General features: G+C 46.6%; 1 protein-coding gene and 1 pseudogene across 1 annotated transcript; one reads left to right on the top strand and one right to left on the bottom strand.

Annotated features, from left to right (window-relative positions):
• LOC120846170 overlaps nucleotides 1–561 on the bottom strand; it is a 59,804-nt pseudogene extending 59,243 nt beyond the window's left edge.
• Nucleotides 562–1,133: 572 nt separating this feature from the next.
• On the top strand, nucleotides 1,134–8,462 carry LOC8043964. Its single transcript, XM_042293395.1, has 5 exons — nucleotides 1,134–1,314; nucleotides 1,571–1,807; nucleotides 2,853–2,975; nucleotides 7,044–7,943; nucleotides 8,164–8,462. The coding sequence occupies exons 1-5, from the start codon at nucleotides 1,149–1,151 to the stop codon at nucleotides 8,460–8,462; spliced, it is 1,725 nt and encodes a 574-aa protein (XP_042149329.1). The 5' UTR covers nucleotides 1,134–1,148.
• Nucleotides 8,463–19,021: the final 10,559 nt, after the last annotated feature.

Genomic DNA, 19,021 nt, shown 5'->3' with positions numbered 1-19,021 from the left:
GCTGGTGTTTGAAAGTGTTGACAAAAGTGACTGTGGCAACAATCCAGAAGCTATACCGGACCAAGAAAGTAGCGACGGTGAGAGCGGCAGTGATTGCAGAGGGCGGTGTGTGTGGCGCTTCACATGCCCTTCTACTTCAAGAGCTTCCACACTCGCAAGGTACTTCGAGTGCATTGCTTCCGGAAGACATTCCCGAATAAAATAAAGTAAAAAGTGTTTACCTGCAAGTTATATAACAGAATTTGTAGAGCTGTATTTACGACACCACACACGGCAGTCCGCGTGGGGGAATTGCGCAACACAGCTCGCGAGAACGGGCATAGATGCCGCGGAAACAAAAGGGTTAACGATTTCTAGGATGCTTGGAGCTCGCAGAGTGAGCTATCACCATAATTAGGCGACCTCAAAAATCTCCACAGGGCCCCTCTGGGCATTCAGAGAACCATCGTCCATACAAGCTGGGCAAGGATGCTGTTTTTGTTATGGTCTTACAAACTGCTGTTTGCTCTTGGACCATTTTTCTTGGAAAACCGCCACCTGACGGCGATACTCTTTTAACATATCTTTATATCTTTTTGTGTGTGCACTTCAGCTAGGAGTTTGTCTGGGTCCGACACAATGTTTTGTTCACACTTCAGCCCACTGCGTCAGCCTATTAAATGAAAATGCACGTTTTCATTTTCTGTTTCTTATTTTTCTTAGCTGTTTTTGGTAAGCCTCTTTTGTCACAAAATTTGAAAGAAGGTAACACCCGAGGTATTTTTTGTGAGGGACAATATCGGGGGAACCATGGGGGTGCAACTAATCAAACTAAAACACCGTGAGCGAAACAATTGAGGGAAATGGGGACAAAGACAAAACAAGGCCTTTTTTTAGTTCATTCTACTAGAAGACCTTGGCTATGCATGGTCTTCCATATAAAAAGAAATGTTTGCAGAGTTCATTGGGATGAAACAAATATGAAATGTTTGTCACACATTATATTCGCAGATTTCACAACCTGGAAGCAAGATGAAGAGGCCAAGTGCCATGCAAAGTATGTCTGCAGCACTGCTGCCAAGACCCTTGCAGATAACAGCAAGCGGCAGTACTTCGAGTGCCACCGCTCAGGAAAAATGAGAACTGCGACAGGACATGGACAAAGAACAATGAAGAGCCAAGGCAGCTGCAAAATCGGAAACAAGTGCTTTTCGTCAATGATCGTCACGACGCAAGGACAAGTCAAGGACGTCGTCTACCAGAAGCAGCACTATGGACATGACATGGATGTTGGACACCTGACGCTGACAGACAAGGAAAAGGCAGAAATTGCAGGTAATGTTTCATAGATCCAATTGTGGCCACATCAGATTTGCAATACATAATTTAATGGAACTGCACGGATTAGAAGAGTGTTTATAGATTTATACAAAAGCAATTAGCACATTAGTCTATGCTACTTACATAGGAAATGGAGGATGACACCAGTGTCCTCTGTATCCTATATTACAAAGCAGCAGTGACCCAGCCACACATCAGCTGTGCAGCTAATGCATATAGCGCTATGTAATGTCTGTACTCTACTACTCAGGAAAGCTGTCCCAGGGTGTCCCCATAAAGGTCATCATGAAGGACATCAGGACTTCCATCAGCGGACCATTGCGACCACTTCACCTCCTTGAGCGCCCACAGGTCCACAACATCAAGAGGCAGTTCAACATCACTTACAGCGAGAGATGCCATCAAGATGACCACAGGAGTGTTGGAATCTGGGCCCAAGTAATGATGAGCCAAGACAACAGCCTGGTAAAGCTCTTCAAGCAACAAGGTGTGTGATAGCTAGGGTACAACTTCTGCAGCTCCACCTCCCACCCCTAAAAGTTTTTTGTTGTTAAAGTCAATTGCACTATTTTAAAGGGGTAGGGAAACGAAATTCCAGCGCTCATTTTCTAGCTTGAATGTGTTGAATGTTGCATCCTAACCTCAAAAACACGTCTTCCGTTGAAAGGCACAAGAAAACTAATTTTAAAGCTAAATAAACAATCTTTCAATGTGCACCTGGTGGATGCATGCGGAGCCTATTTGGGAGGTAATCTAACAACATTGGGAAACTTGCTACGTAGTTGTGACATAGCAGATTCCTCTGGAGCAGCGCCGCCCTTTGGAATTCCAACATTTTCCTTTCTAGCCTTCCTCCTAGCTCAACTCACAAATCGCGCATTGTACCAAACGGTCCAAGAGGACGGAAAGGAGGGACTCTCCTCTTTCTCGGACCCTCGTTCGTGCAACCGGAAACAGCCATTCTCCCCCTAGAAGGTTAGCCCGTCTCTCAAAACTCAAACAAAAGTTGCTTTCCCCACCCCGTTCAATCCTAAGCTGACAGTGTTGTGGAAGCTGCGTGCTCCATGGGCCAGCCACACGCTCGTCACCCCACGGGTACTTCGAACGGCTCGGTTGTAACGCGCTGACGCTATTGACACCACCACAGCGCTGACAACGCCACCAAGGGCAAAGCTCATAACCACGCCTGCCTTGCTACTCCACGAACGCGGGTAATCTTTTCTTTCTGTTTTTGTTTGCGCCGGATATCCCATGACGCATTGCGCTCTCCGCTCGCCTCTCTTCGAGCGCTTGCTCGAGTGCACCGTTTGGAACGAAAAATATAGTCAGTCGTTAAAAATGCAAACATGCGATTATCATTTACGGTTATTATCCGTCATGCTTGACTCATTTCTGAACGAACTTTTAGTATTTCAATTTTTGTTTCCGTACCCCTTTAAGCTGGATAAGCTGTTGACAAGTATTCAAAGCGTGCACAAGTAGAAAAATGAGTGGCATGCTTCTGAATGATTCCTCACCACTCTCCACATTAGGGATGGCTGATCCAACTGGCCAGCTGAGTGAACGAGATTTCGCCCTGGTTCTGATGACTGAACCCCAGCAGGAGCTGCTCCAGAAGCTTGGGACTGACAAGATATGCATTGACTCTACTCATGGTATGTTTGCAACAGAGTACGTATCTGTGGTCTCACGGGTGCTACCATATACCTTGCTCTGGATATGTTTTTGCATATTTATAAGTGTATTTACACAATTGTAAGTGGAACTTCATTGTAGGTTGACCAACTCAGTTTTTCATGTCCGACAATAAAAATAAATTGGGTTGAAGGGCACATGTTACGTCAAAGTTGTGAGGAAAAAAAATCTTACTCTTCAAGACAATCGCTTCGTAAAAACATTTCATGTCATGGTCGACAAAGCTGTCCAGCAAATGTAAACAAATTTTTATTTTATTTATTTATGACATACTGCGGACCTAAATGGTCCAAGCAGGAGTGAATACAGATCGTAAAATACACAATAAAAAACAGTCTTCAACAAAAGATACAAAAAAAGGCCACTAGGTTAAAATATACAGTAAATAACAAATGCAAAAATACAGGACAAGAAGCCTCCAAGAGCAAGATACACATTACCAGTAAAAACCTATATGATCATGAGGTAGGAAGAAGGAAGTGACTCAGTGGGGCAGAGAATTCCAGTCATTGATTGTTCTTGGAAAAAAGGAAAATTTGAAAAGATTGGTGCAAGCAAAATAAGGAGTCAGTGAATGTGGTTGGTGATGTCTGGTCTGTCTCGTAGCAATGGGTTTTAGATAGCTTGGTCGTTCCGGCTCAGTCCACTGTGGCATTGATTCGCTGTGATAATAGATTGACCCCCTATTTCGGGTTATTCCCTTCAAACTACAATCTATGTGAAAGTGATATGCCTAATTTCTTTTTCATATTGAAGATCTCTTCATTCTCTTTTATATCATACAATCACCTCTTCCTACATAGAGCCAACTGAATTGTCCCAATTAGCATATAATGAAGTGCGCGGTTTATTCATAAGAACATTGTTACAAATCAAACAATTTTAGTGCAACTGGACAATGCATTTTTTTTCATTATAAAATGCAGCATTTGTAATGATTCCTTACTGGCGGCATTAACTACAACAGTTCGCAGTTTGACAAATGCTAACTGCAAATTTAACTACAACAGTTTGCAGGTTTGACAAATGGCAAACCTAACTACAACAGTTTGCAGGTTTGACAAATGGCAAATTTAACAGCATCTTGAAAATCGAGGGATAACATAGCAGAAGTATGTTAGATGGTCTGAGATATTCTTTTTTAATGTATTTGCTCTTTTTTTTTAAGATAAGGTAGATATAGGAAGTATGATGACCAAGGAGTGATGGCTTGTGTTGATGAAGGGCACCTGGCTTTGTATGATTCAGTTGATTAATTAATGCTGCGTAGTGCCTAGAGTACCGTCCGACGGCACTGTTGCAAAGCGTTCAAGTGCCGTCCGACGGTACTCCTCTCACGCGTTTAAGTGCCGTCCGAAAGCCGTCCGACGGCACTCCACTTACGCGTTCAAGTGCCGTCCGAAAGTCTCGTATAAAACGAGTTCTCACAACAAATTTTCGAAGCTGTAGTGTAACTTAGTGGTAAGATGTCTGCCTAATAAGCAAGGGGTCCCAGGTTGAATCCCCAGTGGGGGATTACTATTTTTTTTTCTTAAAGATTTTGTTTTCTTCATGCATTTGGCGATATTTGCATTTCTTTCTTACGATTAACACTGGAAAAAACCAATGTTGTTGACGAAACTTCGCTGAACAAAATTGCATGGGACTTCGTTTCCGGAGGTGCACGGGTGACAACGGGGTTTGGTTTGCCGGCTGGACTCTGCAAAGCGGCGTGTACGCTGGGGCCAAATCGGTCAATAGTTTTGTAATTAGCAGCCGCATACTGTCGGCCGCGAAGCGGCGTGTACGCATTGGGGGGGGGGGGGGGGGGGGGAGGAGGAGGGAGGGAGGGAGGGAGTGAGGGAGGGGGTATTAAGGAGAGACATAGGCCTAAGTTTCAAAATTTTTTGAAAAAATTCATTTTTCAATTTTGAGGTTTTCGTTTTTATAAACTAATTATACACCCTCACACTAAACTTCATAACCATGCGCCAAATAGTTACGTTGATATAATATATTTTCAACACATTGTGGGACACTAATGAAGTAAAGGAGTTCAATGTTTGAATGCATTTTTCTCAGTTCCGCTTTTTGCTGCAAATTTCATACGAAGGAATCTTTTGTTCGAAGGTAAAATTATTCTGATATCACAATCAAGATCTTTTTAAACTGAAATCTACTGGGGAATTGGGCTATCTACTTCATTTTGTTTTAAGTTAAAGCCCTCATTGAGAAAAAGCAATGTTTTCAAAAACTGACAGGACAGTGATGCATCTCATATTTTGAGGTAACCACTCTTCGTAAAATATTTACATTTGAGTTATAAAAACTAGATAGCCCGAAGTCTTATATTCACTTTATACTTTATATTCAAGCAGTTAAAATGATGCTTAATAGCTTCATTTGCATATTATAGATTTCTTAACAAAGAGTGACGCATCATCTTATGCAGGTATGTAAAGTCGTCCTAGAGAGCTGGAAGTTTGCATGGTACACCTTCATCTCAAGTTCTATTTCTTGTGAAAATTTCATTCCGATCACTTGAGTAGTTCAGAAGTTCAACCTCTGGCCAGTGTCTCCCGAGCTCCGAGTGGTACATGCGCCGTCCGACTCTTTCGGACGGCAATTGTGGCACGAGTGGAGTGCCATAGGACGGCACTGTAGACACGGCCTTAATACAAACCTACAGTGCTTGCTTGACAAGTTCTGAATTGACTGATTCTGCATGCTTCAAGATTAAACTCTTATGCAAAGGGAGATTTTGACATTAAAATTTATGTGGCACATATTTGTCATTCCTTGAACCTAAATTGATACAAGGTTCTGATTGCCTTGTGAAGCAGATGAATCTGAATGGTGAAATGAGTGATGTTAACCTAGTGGGAAAGTTCCTAAATTTCGCAAGTGTTTAGTTTTCTTGATGGCAACTGCCTTTTTGAAGCCTGAGCCACTTTTTTAGGGAATTTCATTGAAAGTTAAGAAAGCCACCTTAAAGGGCCACTGAGAGGGTATTTGTGCTCGCCAAGGTTTTTATTTGTACATGACATATGAGAGGCCAACTACCCAGAACAGGATTTGTGGCTCGAAATTAGTTTCCTTTCTGCCTGAAAACCGCCAATCGAAAACTAGCTGGTTTGAATTGCACTCACTGTCTTCTCTGTGGTCATGTGCTGTTTCTTGTGGTTTAAACACAACCACAGTCTACTAAATATAATCGGTTGTGTGTCATCAAAGGCACACTCAAAATTAAAAGTAGAAAAAAAAAATACGACACCCATTTTTCATGGCTTTGCAAACATTGCTGAGCCATTGAAAAATGTGCAGCCACGTGACTTCCGGCAACTCTGGCAAAACTGGGCTGGGGAGGAAGAAGAAATATAGAGAACTCCCTCCTCCTCTATGTTTCTTCCCCTCCAGCCCAGTTTTGGTTTCGAGCAGTTGCATTTCTTTACTTTATTAAAATATATGTGATGCAAAATATTGATTCGGACACCATAAATTAATTGACTAGCAAAAAGTTGAAAAAGATTTTGGTGGGATGTCAGTGGCCCTTTAAATGGTCCCTATCAGGTTGCATTTTTCACTACATTCTTGTGGTAACAATTTATTGTTGCAAATCAAACTGGACAAGTAAACTATCCAATGTTTAGCAAAACCATTGCACTTTCAAAAATTGCATCGTGTGAGAATAGATCTGCACCGTCAACAGTTTCAAGAAACTTGTCAAAGTTTGTCAAAGGGGACCAAATATGCCCAAGGGCAGCAGTATAAAGCGCTTAACACCTGGTTGCCATTTCGTCATGCCTCAACTGTGTCAATCACTCTCGGCTCCTTTGACTTGTGTATGCCTTGTGGATGCAAAACATGCAGTCCGCATATTTAAGTCAGGCAGGTTCGTAAAGAGTAAGCTGCATGAGCCATAGTTGGTGCCAGTGCCCATGGATGACATCAGGAATGTGTGTAGCAATCACCTTCAGCAAGTTTCATTAGTGAGTTTGGTGCGCATAATGTCAGGAACTCAATGATGTCCCGTACAATCACATTTGCAGGGACCACTGGCTATGACTTCCTACTTACCACCCTGCTGGTCGTGGACGAGTTCGGTTCTGGGGTGCCTTGTGCCTACCTTCTTAGTAACAGGGCCGACGCAATCATGATGAAGATATTTTTTGAGGCTGTTCGGGAGGCAGTTGGAGTTATCTCTGCAAAGGTTTTCATGTCTGACGATGCTTCAGAGTTCTATAATGCCTGGTCAGCTGTGATGTCACCTGCCGAAAGACAGCTGCTCTGCACATGGCACGTGGACAAAAACTGGAAATTAAACATCAGGAAGCTGGTTGAAGGCCAAGAACTCATGGCCTCTGTCTACAAGGCAGTAAGGGTCCTGCTGGAATGCCAAGACCAGGAAGAGTTTGAAGAGCTCTTGAAGGCTTTCGTGGACTGCAAGGACCCCTCTCTGAAGCTCTTTTTGGACTACTTCAAGGCCCACTATGCCAAACGTCCCCATCTTTGGGCTTTTTGTTACAGAAAAGGAGCAGGCATCAACACCAACATGTACATAGAAGCCATGCACAAGACCCTGAAGCACTGCTACCTTGAAGGAAAGAAAAACAAGCGTGTGGACAAGCTGATTTCAGCACTCATCGACATGACGTATGACAAGTTGTTCCAGCGACTAGTCAAGCTCTGCAAAGGCAAGCCCACCACCAGAATCGCTCGAATCAACAGGAGCCACCTAGCAGCTCTGAAGATGGACGTCAAGGATGTACTTCTTTTGGAAGGAGATGCATGGAGTGTGAAATCGCAGTCCATAAATAGCCTGGTGTACAGGGTTTCAAGGGTTCAGGGTGAGAAGTGCAAAGGCTGCCATCTGCAATGCGAAGCTTGCAAGACGTGTGTCCATGACTACACCTGCACATGTCTTGAACACGTCGCGTGCTTGACGATATGCAAGCACGCGCCGTCATGCCGTCATTCTCAAAGTCTCTGCAGTAGCCCAGGAAACTCTGCCCTCCACGAGCGTTTGTGAGATGACTCCAGTCATGGTAAACGACCAGGATCACATGCTTGAAAGCATCAAGGACCTGCAGGCGACGACAAGCTTCTCGCAGGTCTCGGAAACAACAGAAACGATTGGTATCGCCCAGACAGCAATTGGGCATCTTTCAGGTGGAGACTGTTCAAAGGAGGCTGTTCGCAGAGCGAAGAAGCTGATATCGGATGCAGTGGAGATTCTGGCAGAGAGCAAGGACGGTACGGGCAGCTTTCCTGAAGTGACGAAAGAACCAGCAAACAAGCTTGTTGAAAAGCTGAAGAGGTTCCACTCAACGAAGAAGCCTGGACTGTCAGCTCCAGAACCCAGCCTAGCAAAGCCAACAGTACTCCAGAAAGAAGTCATCACTCAACAACTTCTGGACAACGACCTGGAGCATATTGACATTCACACAAATTTTGACCATCTTTATTAGCTCTTTTCGCTTCTCATTTGCAGGGTAGTATGTGCCGGCTGTTTGCTTAGGAGAGCAGCAAAGGGGTCGATTTCACGGTGATGCCGATATGTGCATCCATAACTTGTTGTCTCTCTGAGGCCTTTGAGGGAAAGGGTAAAGCCCTGCACCCATTAATTTTTTCTTTGCGTGACTGTACAAAATTGTGAAGGTCAGGTGTTTGCTTAGGAGAGCAGCAAAGGGGCGGATTGCACGGTGGTGCCGATATGTGCGTCCACAACCTGTTGTGTCTCCGAAGCCTTTAAAGGGAAGTGGTAAAGCCCTGCACCCATTCATTTTTTCTTTGCGTGACTGTACAAAATTGTGAAGGTCGGGTGTTTGCTTAGGAGAGCAGCAAAGGGTCGGATTGCACGGTGATGCCGATATGTGCGTCCACAACCTGTTGTGTCTCCGAGGCCTTTAAAGGGAAGTGGTAAAGCCCTGCACCCATTAATTTTTTCTTTGCGTGACTGTACAAAATTGTGAAGGTCGGGTGTTTGCTTAGGAGAGGAGCAAAGGGGCGGATTGCACGGTGATGCCGATATGTGCGTCCACAACCTGTTGTGTCTCCGAGGCCTTTAAAGGGAAGTGGTAAAGCCCTGCACCCATTAATTTTTTCTTTGCGTGACTGTACAAAATTGTGAAGGTCGGGTGTTGGCTTAGGAGAGCAGCAAAGGGGCGGATTGCACGGTGATGCCGATATGTGCGTCCACAACCTGTTGTGTCTCCGAGGCCTTTAAAGGGAAGTGGTAAAGCCCTGCACCCATTCATTTTTTCTTTGCGTGACTGTACAAAATTGTGAAGGTCGGGTGTTGGCTTAGGAGAGCAGCAAAGGGGCGGATTGCACGGTGATGCCGATATGTGCGTCCACAACCTGTTGTGTCTCCGAGGCCTTTAAAGGGAAGTGGTAAAGCCCTGCACCCATTAATTTTTTCTTTGCGTGACTGTACAAAATTGTGAAGGTCGGGTGTTGGCTTAGGAGAGCAGCAAAGGGGCGGATTGCACGGTGATGCCGATATGTGCGTCCACTACCTGTTGTGTCTCCGAGGCCTTTAAAGGGAAGTGGTAAAGCCCTGCACCCATTCATTTTTTCTTTGCGTGACTGAACAAAATTGTAAAGGTCGGGTGTTGGCTTAGGAGAGCAGCCAAGGGGCGGATTGCACGGTGATGCCGATATGTGCGTCCACAACCTGTTGTGTCTCCGAGGCCTTTAAAGGGAAGGGGTAAAGCCCTGCACCCATTCATTTTTTCTTTGCGTGACTGTACAAAATTGTGAAGGTCGGGTGTTGGCTTAGGAGAGCAGCAAAGGGGCGGATTGCACGGTGATGCCGATATGTGCGTCCACAACCTGTTGTGTCTCCGAGGCCTTTAAAGGGAAGTGGTAAAGCCCTGCACCCATTCATTTTTTCTTTGCATGACTGAACAAAATTGTAAAGGTCGGGTGTTGGCTTAGGAGAGCAGCAAAGGGGCGGATTGCTCGGTGATGCCGATATGTGCGTCCACAACTTGTGTCTCCGAGGCTTTTAAAGGGAAGTGGTAAAGCCCTGCACCCATTCATTTTTTCTTTGCGTGACTGTACAAAATTGTGAAGGTCGGGTGTTTGCTTAGGAGAGCAGCAAAGGGGCGGATTGCACGGTGATGCCGATATGTGCGTCCACAACTTGTGTCTCCGAGGCTTTTAAAGGGAAGTGGTAAAGCCCTGCACCCATTCATTTTTTCTTTGCGTGACTGTACAAAATTGTGAAGGTCGGGTGTTTGCTTAGGAGAGCAGCAAAGGGGCGGATTGCACGGTGATGCCGATATGTGCGTCCACAACCTGTTGTGTCTCCGAGGCCTTTAAAGGGAAGTGGTAAAGCCCTGCACCCATTAATTTTTTCTTTGTGTGACTGTACAAAATTGTAAAGGCTGGGTGTTTGCTTAGGAGAGCAGCAAAGGGGCGGATTGCACGGTGATGCCGATATGTGCGTCCACAACCTGTTGTGTCTCCGAGGCCTTTAAAGGGAAGTGGTAAAGCCCTGTACCCATTCATTTTTTCTTTGCGTGACTGTACAAAATTGTGAAGGTCGGGTGTTTGCTTAGGAGAGCAGCAACGGGGCGGATTGCACGGTGATGCCGCTATGTGCGTCCACAACCTGTTGTGTCTCCGAGGCCTTTAAAGGGAAGTGGTAAAGCCCTGCACCCATTAATTTTTTCTTTGCGTGACTGTACAAAATTGTGAAGGTCGGGTGTTTGCTTAGGAGAGCAGCAAAGGGGCGGATTGCACGGTGATGCCGATATGTGCGTCTACAACCTGTTGTGTCTCCGAGGCCTTTAAAGGGAAGTGGTAAAGCCTTGCACCCATTCATTTTTTCTTTGCGTGACTGAACGAAATTGTAAAGGTCGGGTGTTGGCTTAGGAGAGCAGCAAAGGGGCGGATTGCTCGGTGATGCCGATATGTGCGTCCACAACCTGTTGTGTCTCCGAGGCCTTTAAAGGGAAGTGGTAAAGCCCTGCACCCATTCATTTTTTCCTTGCGTGACTGAACAAAATTGTAAAGGTCGGGTGTTGGCTTAGGAGAGCAGCAAAGGGGCGGATTGCACGGTGATGCCGATATGTGCGTCCACAACCTGTTGTGTCTCCGAGGCCTTTAAAGGGAAGTGGTAAAGCCCTGCACCCATTCATTTTTTTTTGCGTGACTGAACGAAATTGTGAAGGTCGGGTGTTTGCTTAGGAGAGCAGCAAAGGGGCGGATTGCACGGTGATGCCGATATGTGCGTCCACAACCTGTTGTGTCTCCGAGGCCTTTAAAGGGAAGTGGTAAAGCCCTGCACCCATTCATTTTTTCCTTGCGTGACTGAACAAAATTGTAAAGGTCGGGTGTTGGCTTAGGAGAGCAGCAAAGGGGCGGATTGCACGGTGATGCCGCTATGTGCGTCCACAACCTGTTGTGTCTCCGAGGCCTTTAAATGGAAGTGGTAAAGCCCTGCACCCATTCATTTTTTTTTTGCGTGACTGAACGAAATTGTGAAGGTCGGGTGTTTGCTTAGGAGAGCAGCAAAGGGGCGGATTGCACGGTGATGCCGATATGTGCGTCCACAACCTGTTGTGTCTCCGAGGCCTTTTAAGGGAAGTGGTAAAGCCCTGCACCCATTCATTTTTTCTTTGCGTGACTGAACAAAATTGTGAAGGTCGGGTGTTTGCTTAGGAGAGCAGCAAAGGGGCGGATTGCTCGGTGATGCCGATATGTGCGTCCACAACCTGTTGTGTCTCCGAGGCCTTTAAAGGGAAGTGGTAAAGCCCTGCACCCATTCATTTTTTCTTTGCGTGACTGAACAAAATTGTAAAGGCTGAGTGTTTGCTTAGGAGAGCAGCAAAGGGGCGGATTGCACGGTGATGCCGATATGTGCGTCCACAACCTGTTGTGTCTCCGAGGCCTTTAAAGGGAAGTGGTAAAGCCCTGCACCCATTCATTTTTTCTTTGCGTGACTGCACAAAATTGTGAAGGTCGGGTGTTTGCTTAGGAGAGCAGCAACGGGGCGGATTGCACGGTGATGCCGCTATGTGCGTCCACAACCTGTTGTGTCTCCGAGGCCTTTAAAGGGAAGTGGTAAAGCCCTGCACCCATTCATTTTTTCTTTGCGTGACTGAACAAAATTGTGAAGGTCGGGTGTTTTCTTAGGAGAGCAGCAAAGGGGCGGATTGCACGGTGATGCCGATATGTGCGTCCACAACCTGTTGTGTCTCCGAGGCCTTTAAAGGGAAGTGGTAAAGCCCTGCACCCATTCATTTTTTCTTTGCGTGACTGAACAAAATTGTAAAGGTCGGGTGTTGGCTTAGGAGAGCAGCAAAGGGGCGGATTGCTCGGTGATGCCGATATGTGCGTCCACAACTTGTGTCTCCGAGGCTTTTAAAGGGAAGTGGTAAAGCCCTGCACCCATTCATTTTTTCTTTGCGTGACTGTACAAAATTGTGAAGGTCGGGTGTTTGCTTAGGAGAGCAGCAAAGGGTCGGATTGCACGGTGATGCCGATATGTGCGTCCACAACCTGTTGTGTCTCCGAGGCCTTTAAAGGGAAGTGGTAAAGCCCTGCACCCATTAATTTTTTCTTTGCGTGACTGTACAAAATTGTGAAGGTCGGGTGTTTGCTTAGGAGAGGAGCAAAGGGGCGGATTGCACGGTGATGCCGATATGTGCGTCCACAACCTGTTGTGTCTCCGAGGCCTTTAAAGGGAAGTGGTAAAGCCCTGCACCCATTAATTTTTTCTTTGCGTGACTGTACAAAATTGTGAAGGTCGGGTGTTGGCTTAGGAGAGCAGCAAAGGGGCGGATTGCACGGTGATGCCGATATGTGCGTCCACAACCTGTTGTGTCTCCGAGGCCTTTAAAGGGAAGTGGTAAAGCCCTGCACCCATTCATTTTTTCTTTGCGTGACTGTACAAAATTGTGAAGGTCGGGTGTTGGCTTAGGAGAGCAGCAAAGGGGCGGATTGCACGGTGATGCCGATATGTGCGTCCACAACCTGTTGTGTCTCCGAGGCCTTTAAAGGGAAGTGGTAAAGCCCTGCACCCATTAATTTTTTCTTTGCGTGACTGTACAAAATTGTGAAGGTCGGGTGTTGGCTTAGGAGAGCAGCAAAGGGGCGGATTGCACGGTGATGCCGATATGTGCGTCCACTACCTGTTGTGTCTCCGAGGCCTTTAAAGGGAAGTGGTAAAGCCCTGCACCCATTCATTTTTTCTTTGCGTGACTGAACAAAATTGTAAAGGTCGGGTGTTGGCTTAGGAGAGCAGCCAAGGGGCGGATTGCACGGTGATGCCGATATGTGCGTCCACAACCTGTTGTGTCTCCGAGGCCTTTAAAGGGAAGTGGTAAAGCCCTGCACCCATTCATTTTTTCTTTGCGTGACTGTACAAAATTGTGAAGGTCGGGTGTTGGCTTAGGAGAGCAGCAAAGGGGCGGATTGCACGGTGATGCCGATATGTGCGTCCACAACCTGTTGTGTCTCCGAGGCCTTTAAAGGGAAGTGGTAAAGCCCTGCACCCATTCATTTTTTCTTTGCATGACTGAACAAAATTGTAAAGGTCGGGTGTTGGCTTAGGAGAGCAGCAAAGGGGCGGATTGCTCGGTGATGCCGATATGTGCGTCCACAACTTGTGTCTCCGAGGCTTTTAAAGGGAAGTGGTAAAGCCCTGCACCCATTCATTTTTTCTTTGCGTGACTGTACAAAATTGTGAAGGTCGGGTGTTTGCTTAGGAGAGCAGCAAAGGGGCGGATTGCACGGTGATGCCGATATGTGCGTCCACAACTTGTGTCTCCGAGGCTTTTAAAGGGAAGTGGTAAAGCCCTGCACCCATTCATTTTTTCTTTGCGTGACTGTACAAAATTGTGAAGGTCGGGTGTTTGCTTAGGAGAGCAGCAAAGGGGCGGATTGCACGGTGATGCCGATATGTGCGTCCACAACCTGTTGTGTCTCCGAGGCCTTTAAAGGGAAGTGGTAAAGCCCTGCACCCATTAATTTTTTCTTTGTGTGACTGTACAAAATTGTAAAGGCTGGGTGTTTGCTTAGGAGAGCAGCAAAGGGGCGGATTGCACGGTGATGCCGATATGTGCGTCCACAACCTGTTGTGTCTCCGAGGCCTTTAAAGGGAAGTGGTAAAGCTCTGCACCCATTCATTTTTTCTTTGCGTGACTGTACAAAATTGTGAAGGTCGGGTGTTTGCTTAGGAGAGCAGCAACGGGGCGGATTGCACGGTGATGCCGCTATGTGCGTCCACAACCTGTTGTGTCTCCGAGGCCTTTAAAGGGAAGTGGTAAAGCCCTGCACCCATTAATTTTTTCTTTGCGTGACTGTACAAAATTGTGAAGGTCGGGTGTTTGCTTAGGAGAGCAGCAAAGGGGCGGATTGCACGGTGATGCCGATATGTGCGTCTACAACCTGTTGTGTCTCCGAGGCCTTTAAAGGGAAGTGGTAAAGCCTTGCACCCATTCATTTTTTCTTTGCGTGACTGAACGAAATTGTAAAGGTCGGGTGTTGGCTTAGGAGAGCAGCAAAGGGGCGGATTGCTCGGTGATGCCGATATGTGCGTCCACAACCTGTTGTGTCTCCGAGGCCTTTAAAGGGAAGTGGTAAAGCCCTGCACCCATTCATTTTTTCCTTGCGTGACTGAACAAAATTGTAAAGGTCGGGTGTTGGCTTAGGAGAGCAGCAAAGGGGCGGATTGCACGGTGATGCCGATATGTGCGTCCACAACCTGTTGTGTCTCCGAGGCCTTTAAAGGGAAGTGGTAAAGCCCTGCACCCATTCATTTTTTTTTGCGTGACTGAACGAAATTGTGAAGGTCGGGTGTTTGCTTAGGAGAGCAGCAAAGGGGCGGATTGCACGGTGATGCCGATATGTGCGTCCACAACCTGTTGTGTCTCCGAGGCCTTTAAAGGGAAGTGGTAAAGCCCTGCACCCATTCATTTTTTCCTTGCGTGACTGAACAAAATTGTAAAGGTCGGGTGTTGGCTTAGGAGAGCAGCAAAGGGGCGGATTGCACGGTGATGCCGCTATGTGCGTCCACAACCTGTTGTGTCTCCGAGGCCTTTAAATGGAAGTGGTAAAGCCCTGCACCCATTCATTTTTTTTTTGCGTGACTGAACGAAATTGTGAAGGTCGGGTGTTTGCTTAGGAGAGCAGCAAAGGGGCGGATTGCACGGTGATGCCGATATGTGCGTCCACAACCTGTTGTGTCTCCGAGGCCTTTTAAGGGAAGTGGTAAAGCCCTGCACCCATTCATTTTTTCTTTGCGTGACTGAACAAAATTGTGAAGGTCGGGTGTTTGCTTAGGAGAGCAGCAAAGGGGCGGATTGCTCGGTGATGCCGATATGTGCGTCCACAACCTGTTGTGTCTCCGAGGCCTTTAAAGGGAAGTGGTAAAGCCCTGCACCCATTCATTTTTTCTTTGCGTGACTGAACAAAATTGTAAAGGCTGAGTGTTTGCTTAGGAGAGCAGCAAAGGGGCGGATTGCACGGTGATGCCGATATGTGCGTCCACAACCTGTTGTGTCTCCGAGGCCTTTAAAGGGAAGTGGTAAAGCCCTGCACCCATTCATTTTTTCTTTGCGTGACTGCACAAAATTGTGAAGGTCGGGTGTTTGCTTAGGAGAGCAGCAACGGGGCGGATTGCACGGTGATGCCGCTATGTGCGTCCACAACCTGTTGTGTCTCCGAGGCCTTTAAAGGGAAGTGGTAAAGCCCTGCACCCATTCATTTTTTCTTTGCGTGACTGAACAAAATTGTGAAGGTCGGGTGTTTTCTTAGGAGAGCAGCAAAGGGGCGGATTGCACGGTGATGCCGATATGTGCGTCCACAACCTGTTGTGTCTCCGAGGCCTTTAAAGGGAAGTGGTAAAGCCCTGCACCCATTCATTTTTTCTTTGCGTGACTGAACAAAATTGTAAAGGTCGGGTGTTGGCTTAGGAGAGCAGCAAAGGGGCGGATTGCTCGGTGATGCCGATATGTGCGTCCACAACTTGTGTCTCCGAGGCTTTTAAAGGGAAGTGGTAAAGCCCTGCACCCATTCATTTTTTCTTTGCGTGACTGTACAAAATTGTGAAGGTCGGGTGTTTGCTTAGGAGAGCAGCAAAGGGGCGGATTGCACGGTGATGCCGATATGTGCGTCCACAACCTGTTGTGTCTCCGAGGCCTTTAAAGGGAAGTGGTAAAGCCCTGCACCCATTCATTTTTTCTTTGCGTGACTGTACAAAATTGTGAAGGTCGGGTGTTTGCTTAGGAGAGCAGCAACGGGGCGGATTGCATGGTGATGCCGCTATGTGCGTCCACAACCTGTTGTGTCTCCGAGGCCTTTAAAGGGAAGTGGTAAAGCCCTGCACCCATTAATTTTTTCTTTGTGTGACTGTACAAAATTGTAAAGGCTGGGTGTTTGCTTAGGAGAGCAGCAAAGGGGCGGATTGCACGGTGATGCCGATATGTGCGTCCACAACCTGTTTTGTCTCCGAGGCCTTTAAAGGAAAGTGGTAAAGCCCTGCACCCATTAATTTTTTCTTTGCGTGACTGTACAAAATTGTGAAGGTCGGGTGTTTGCTTAGGAGAGCAGCAAAGGGGCGGATTGCACGGTGATGCCGATATGTGCGTCCACAACCTGTTGTGTCTCCGAGGCCTTTAAAGGGAAGTGGTAAAGCCCTGCACCCATTCATTTTTTTCTTTGCGTGACTGTACAAAATTGTGAAGGTCGGGTGTTTGCTTAGGAGAGCAGCAAAGGGGCGGATTGCACGGTGATGCCGATATGTGCGTCCACAACCTGTTTTGTCTCCGAGGCCTTTAAAGGGAAGTGGTAAAGCCCTGCACTTATTAATTTTTTCTTTGCGTGACTGTACAAAATTGTGAAGGTCGGGTGTTTGCTTAGGAGAGGAGCAAAGGGGCGGATTGCACGGTGATGCCGATATGTGCGTCCACAACCTGTTGTGTCTCCGAAGCCTTTAAAGGAAAGTGGTAAAGCCCTGCACCCATTAATTTTTTCTTTGCGTGACTGTACAAAATTGTGAAGGTCGGCTGTTTGCTTAGGAGAGCAGCAAAGGGGCGGATTGCACGGTGATGCCGATATGTGCGTCCACAACCTGTTGTGTCTCCGAGGCCTTTAAAGGGAAGTGGTAAAGCCCTGCACCCATTCATTTTTTCTTTGCGTGACTGTACAAAATTGTAAAGGTCGGGTGTTTGCTTAGGAGAGCAGCAAAGGAACGGATTGCACGGTGATGCCGATATGTGCGTCCACAACCTGTTGTGTCTCCGAGGCCTTTAAAGGAAAGTGGTAAAGCCCTGCACCCATTAATTTTTTCTTTGCGTGACTGTACAAAATTGTGAAGGTCGGCTGTTTGCTTAGGAGAGCAGCAAAGGGGCGGATTGCACGGTGATGCCGATATGTGCGTCCACAACCTGTTGTGTCTCCGAGGCCTTTAAAGGGAAGTGGTAAAGCCCTGCACCCATTAATTTTTTCTTTGTGTGACTGTACAAAATTGTAAAGGCTGGGTGTTTGCTTAGGAGAGCAGCAAAGGGGCGGATTGCACGGTGATGCCGATATGTGCGTCCACAACCTGTTTTGTCTCCGAGGCCTTTAAAGGAAAGTGGTAAAGCCCTGCACCCATTAATTTTTTCTTTGCGTGACTGTACAAAATTGTGAAGGTCGGGTGTTTGCTTAGGAGAGCAGCAAAGGGGCGGATTGCACGGTGATGCCGATATGTGCGTCCACAACCTGTTGTGTCTCCGAGGCCTTTAAAGGGAAGTGGTAAAGCCCTGCACCCATTAATTTTTTCTTTGCGTGACTGTACAAAATTGTGAAGGTCGGCTGTTTGCTTAGGAGAGCAGCAAAGGGGCGGATTGCACGGTGATGCCGATATGTGCGTCCACAACCTGTTGTGTGTCCGAGGCCTTTAAAGGGAAGTGGTAAAGCCCTGCATCCATTCATTTTTTCTTTGCGTGACTGTACAAAATTGTAAAGGTCGGGTGTTTGCTTAAGAGAGCAGCAAAGGGGTGGCTTGCACGGTGATGCCGACATGTGCGTCCACAACCTGTTGTGTCTCCGAGGCCTTTAAAGGGAAGTGGTAAAGCCCTGCACCCATTCATATTTTCTTTGCGTGACTGTACAGAATTGTAAAGGTCGGGTGTTGGCTTAGGAGAGCAGCAAAGGGGCGGATTGCACGGTGATGCCGATATGTGCCTCCACAACCTGTTGTGTCTCCGAGGCTTTTAAAGGGAAGTGGTAAAGCCCTGCACCCATTCATTTTTTCTTTGCGTGACTGTACAAAATTGTAAAGGTCAGGTGTTGGCTTAGGAGAGCAGCAAAGGGGCGGATTGCACAGTGATGCCGATATGTGCGTCCACAACCTGTTGTCTCGGAGGCCTTTCAGGTAAATGGTAACGCGCTGCTCTCGTTCAGAGATTTAGTAGGGTTTGCATTTCTAAGGATCTTGGCGGGTTACTAAATATCTATAAATAGTTCTAATACTGTTGCCAAGCGATTTTTCGGACGCCGATAAATTGGACTTGTTTGATATTTCATACCTAAAGGAAGAACCTACCCTATAAAAATAGCGCATATTCACGATTGATGTCACGAGTGATAAGCGGGAAACACCACCGCGAGCGGGCATTTTTATTGTTAAGTTGCCTGCCCAAGGATTGGTTTGGCAGGGCTACTTATACTTAGCACTGCTAAGTCCTACCGCTAGGTGATGCAGTTTTTTTTTCCTTTTAGCTGCTTATTATCGTAATTATTTTTACCACTTTGCTTTGTTCATTCGCCATTCCAGTCTTGGACTTGCACCTCATCTTGATCCCGTTTCAGTGAATCATGTTTTCGGACTATGCTGGCTTGGACGTCGTTGCCCTATTTGTTTTTCCGCCGCCACGTAGTGTCACTAAGTGCAGAAAGTACTTGACTATAACCCTAAACAAGGCAGCGATTACCAAGTTCCCAAATGCAAAGGGAGGTGTAACCTGAAGCAAGGCACTACTTATGGCCTTTGAAGCCAGCTTAGACATAATAAGAGCAAGTTTTTTATTTT

This window comes from Ixodes scapularis, unplaced genomic scaffold, assembly GCF_016920785.2.
Source record: "Ixodes scapularis isolate PalLabHiFi unplaced genomic scaffold, ASM1692078v2 PGA_scaffold4__175_contigs__length_147842914, whole genome shotgun sequence".
NCBI classification, from domain to species: Eukaryota; Metazoa; Arthropoda; class Arachnida; order Ixodida; family Ixodidae; genus Ixodes; species Ixodes scapularis.
The sequence above is the reverse complement of the archived record's forward strand: the minus strand, read 5'-3'. Positions and strand labels throughout refer to the sequence as shown.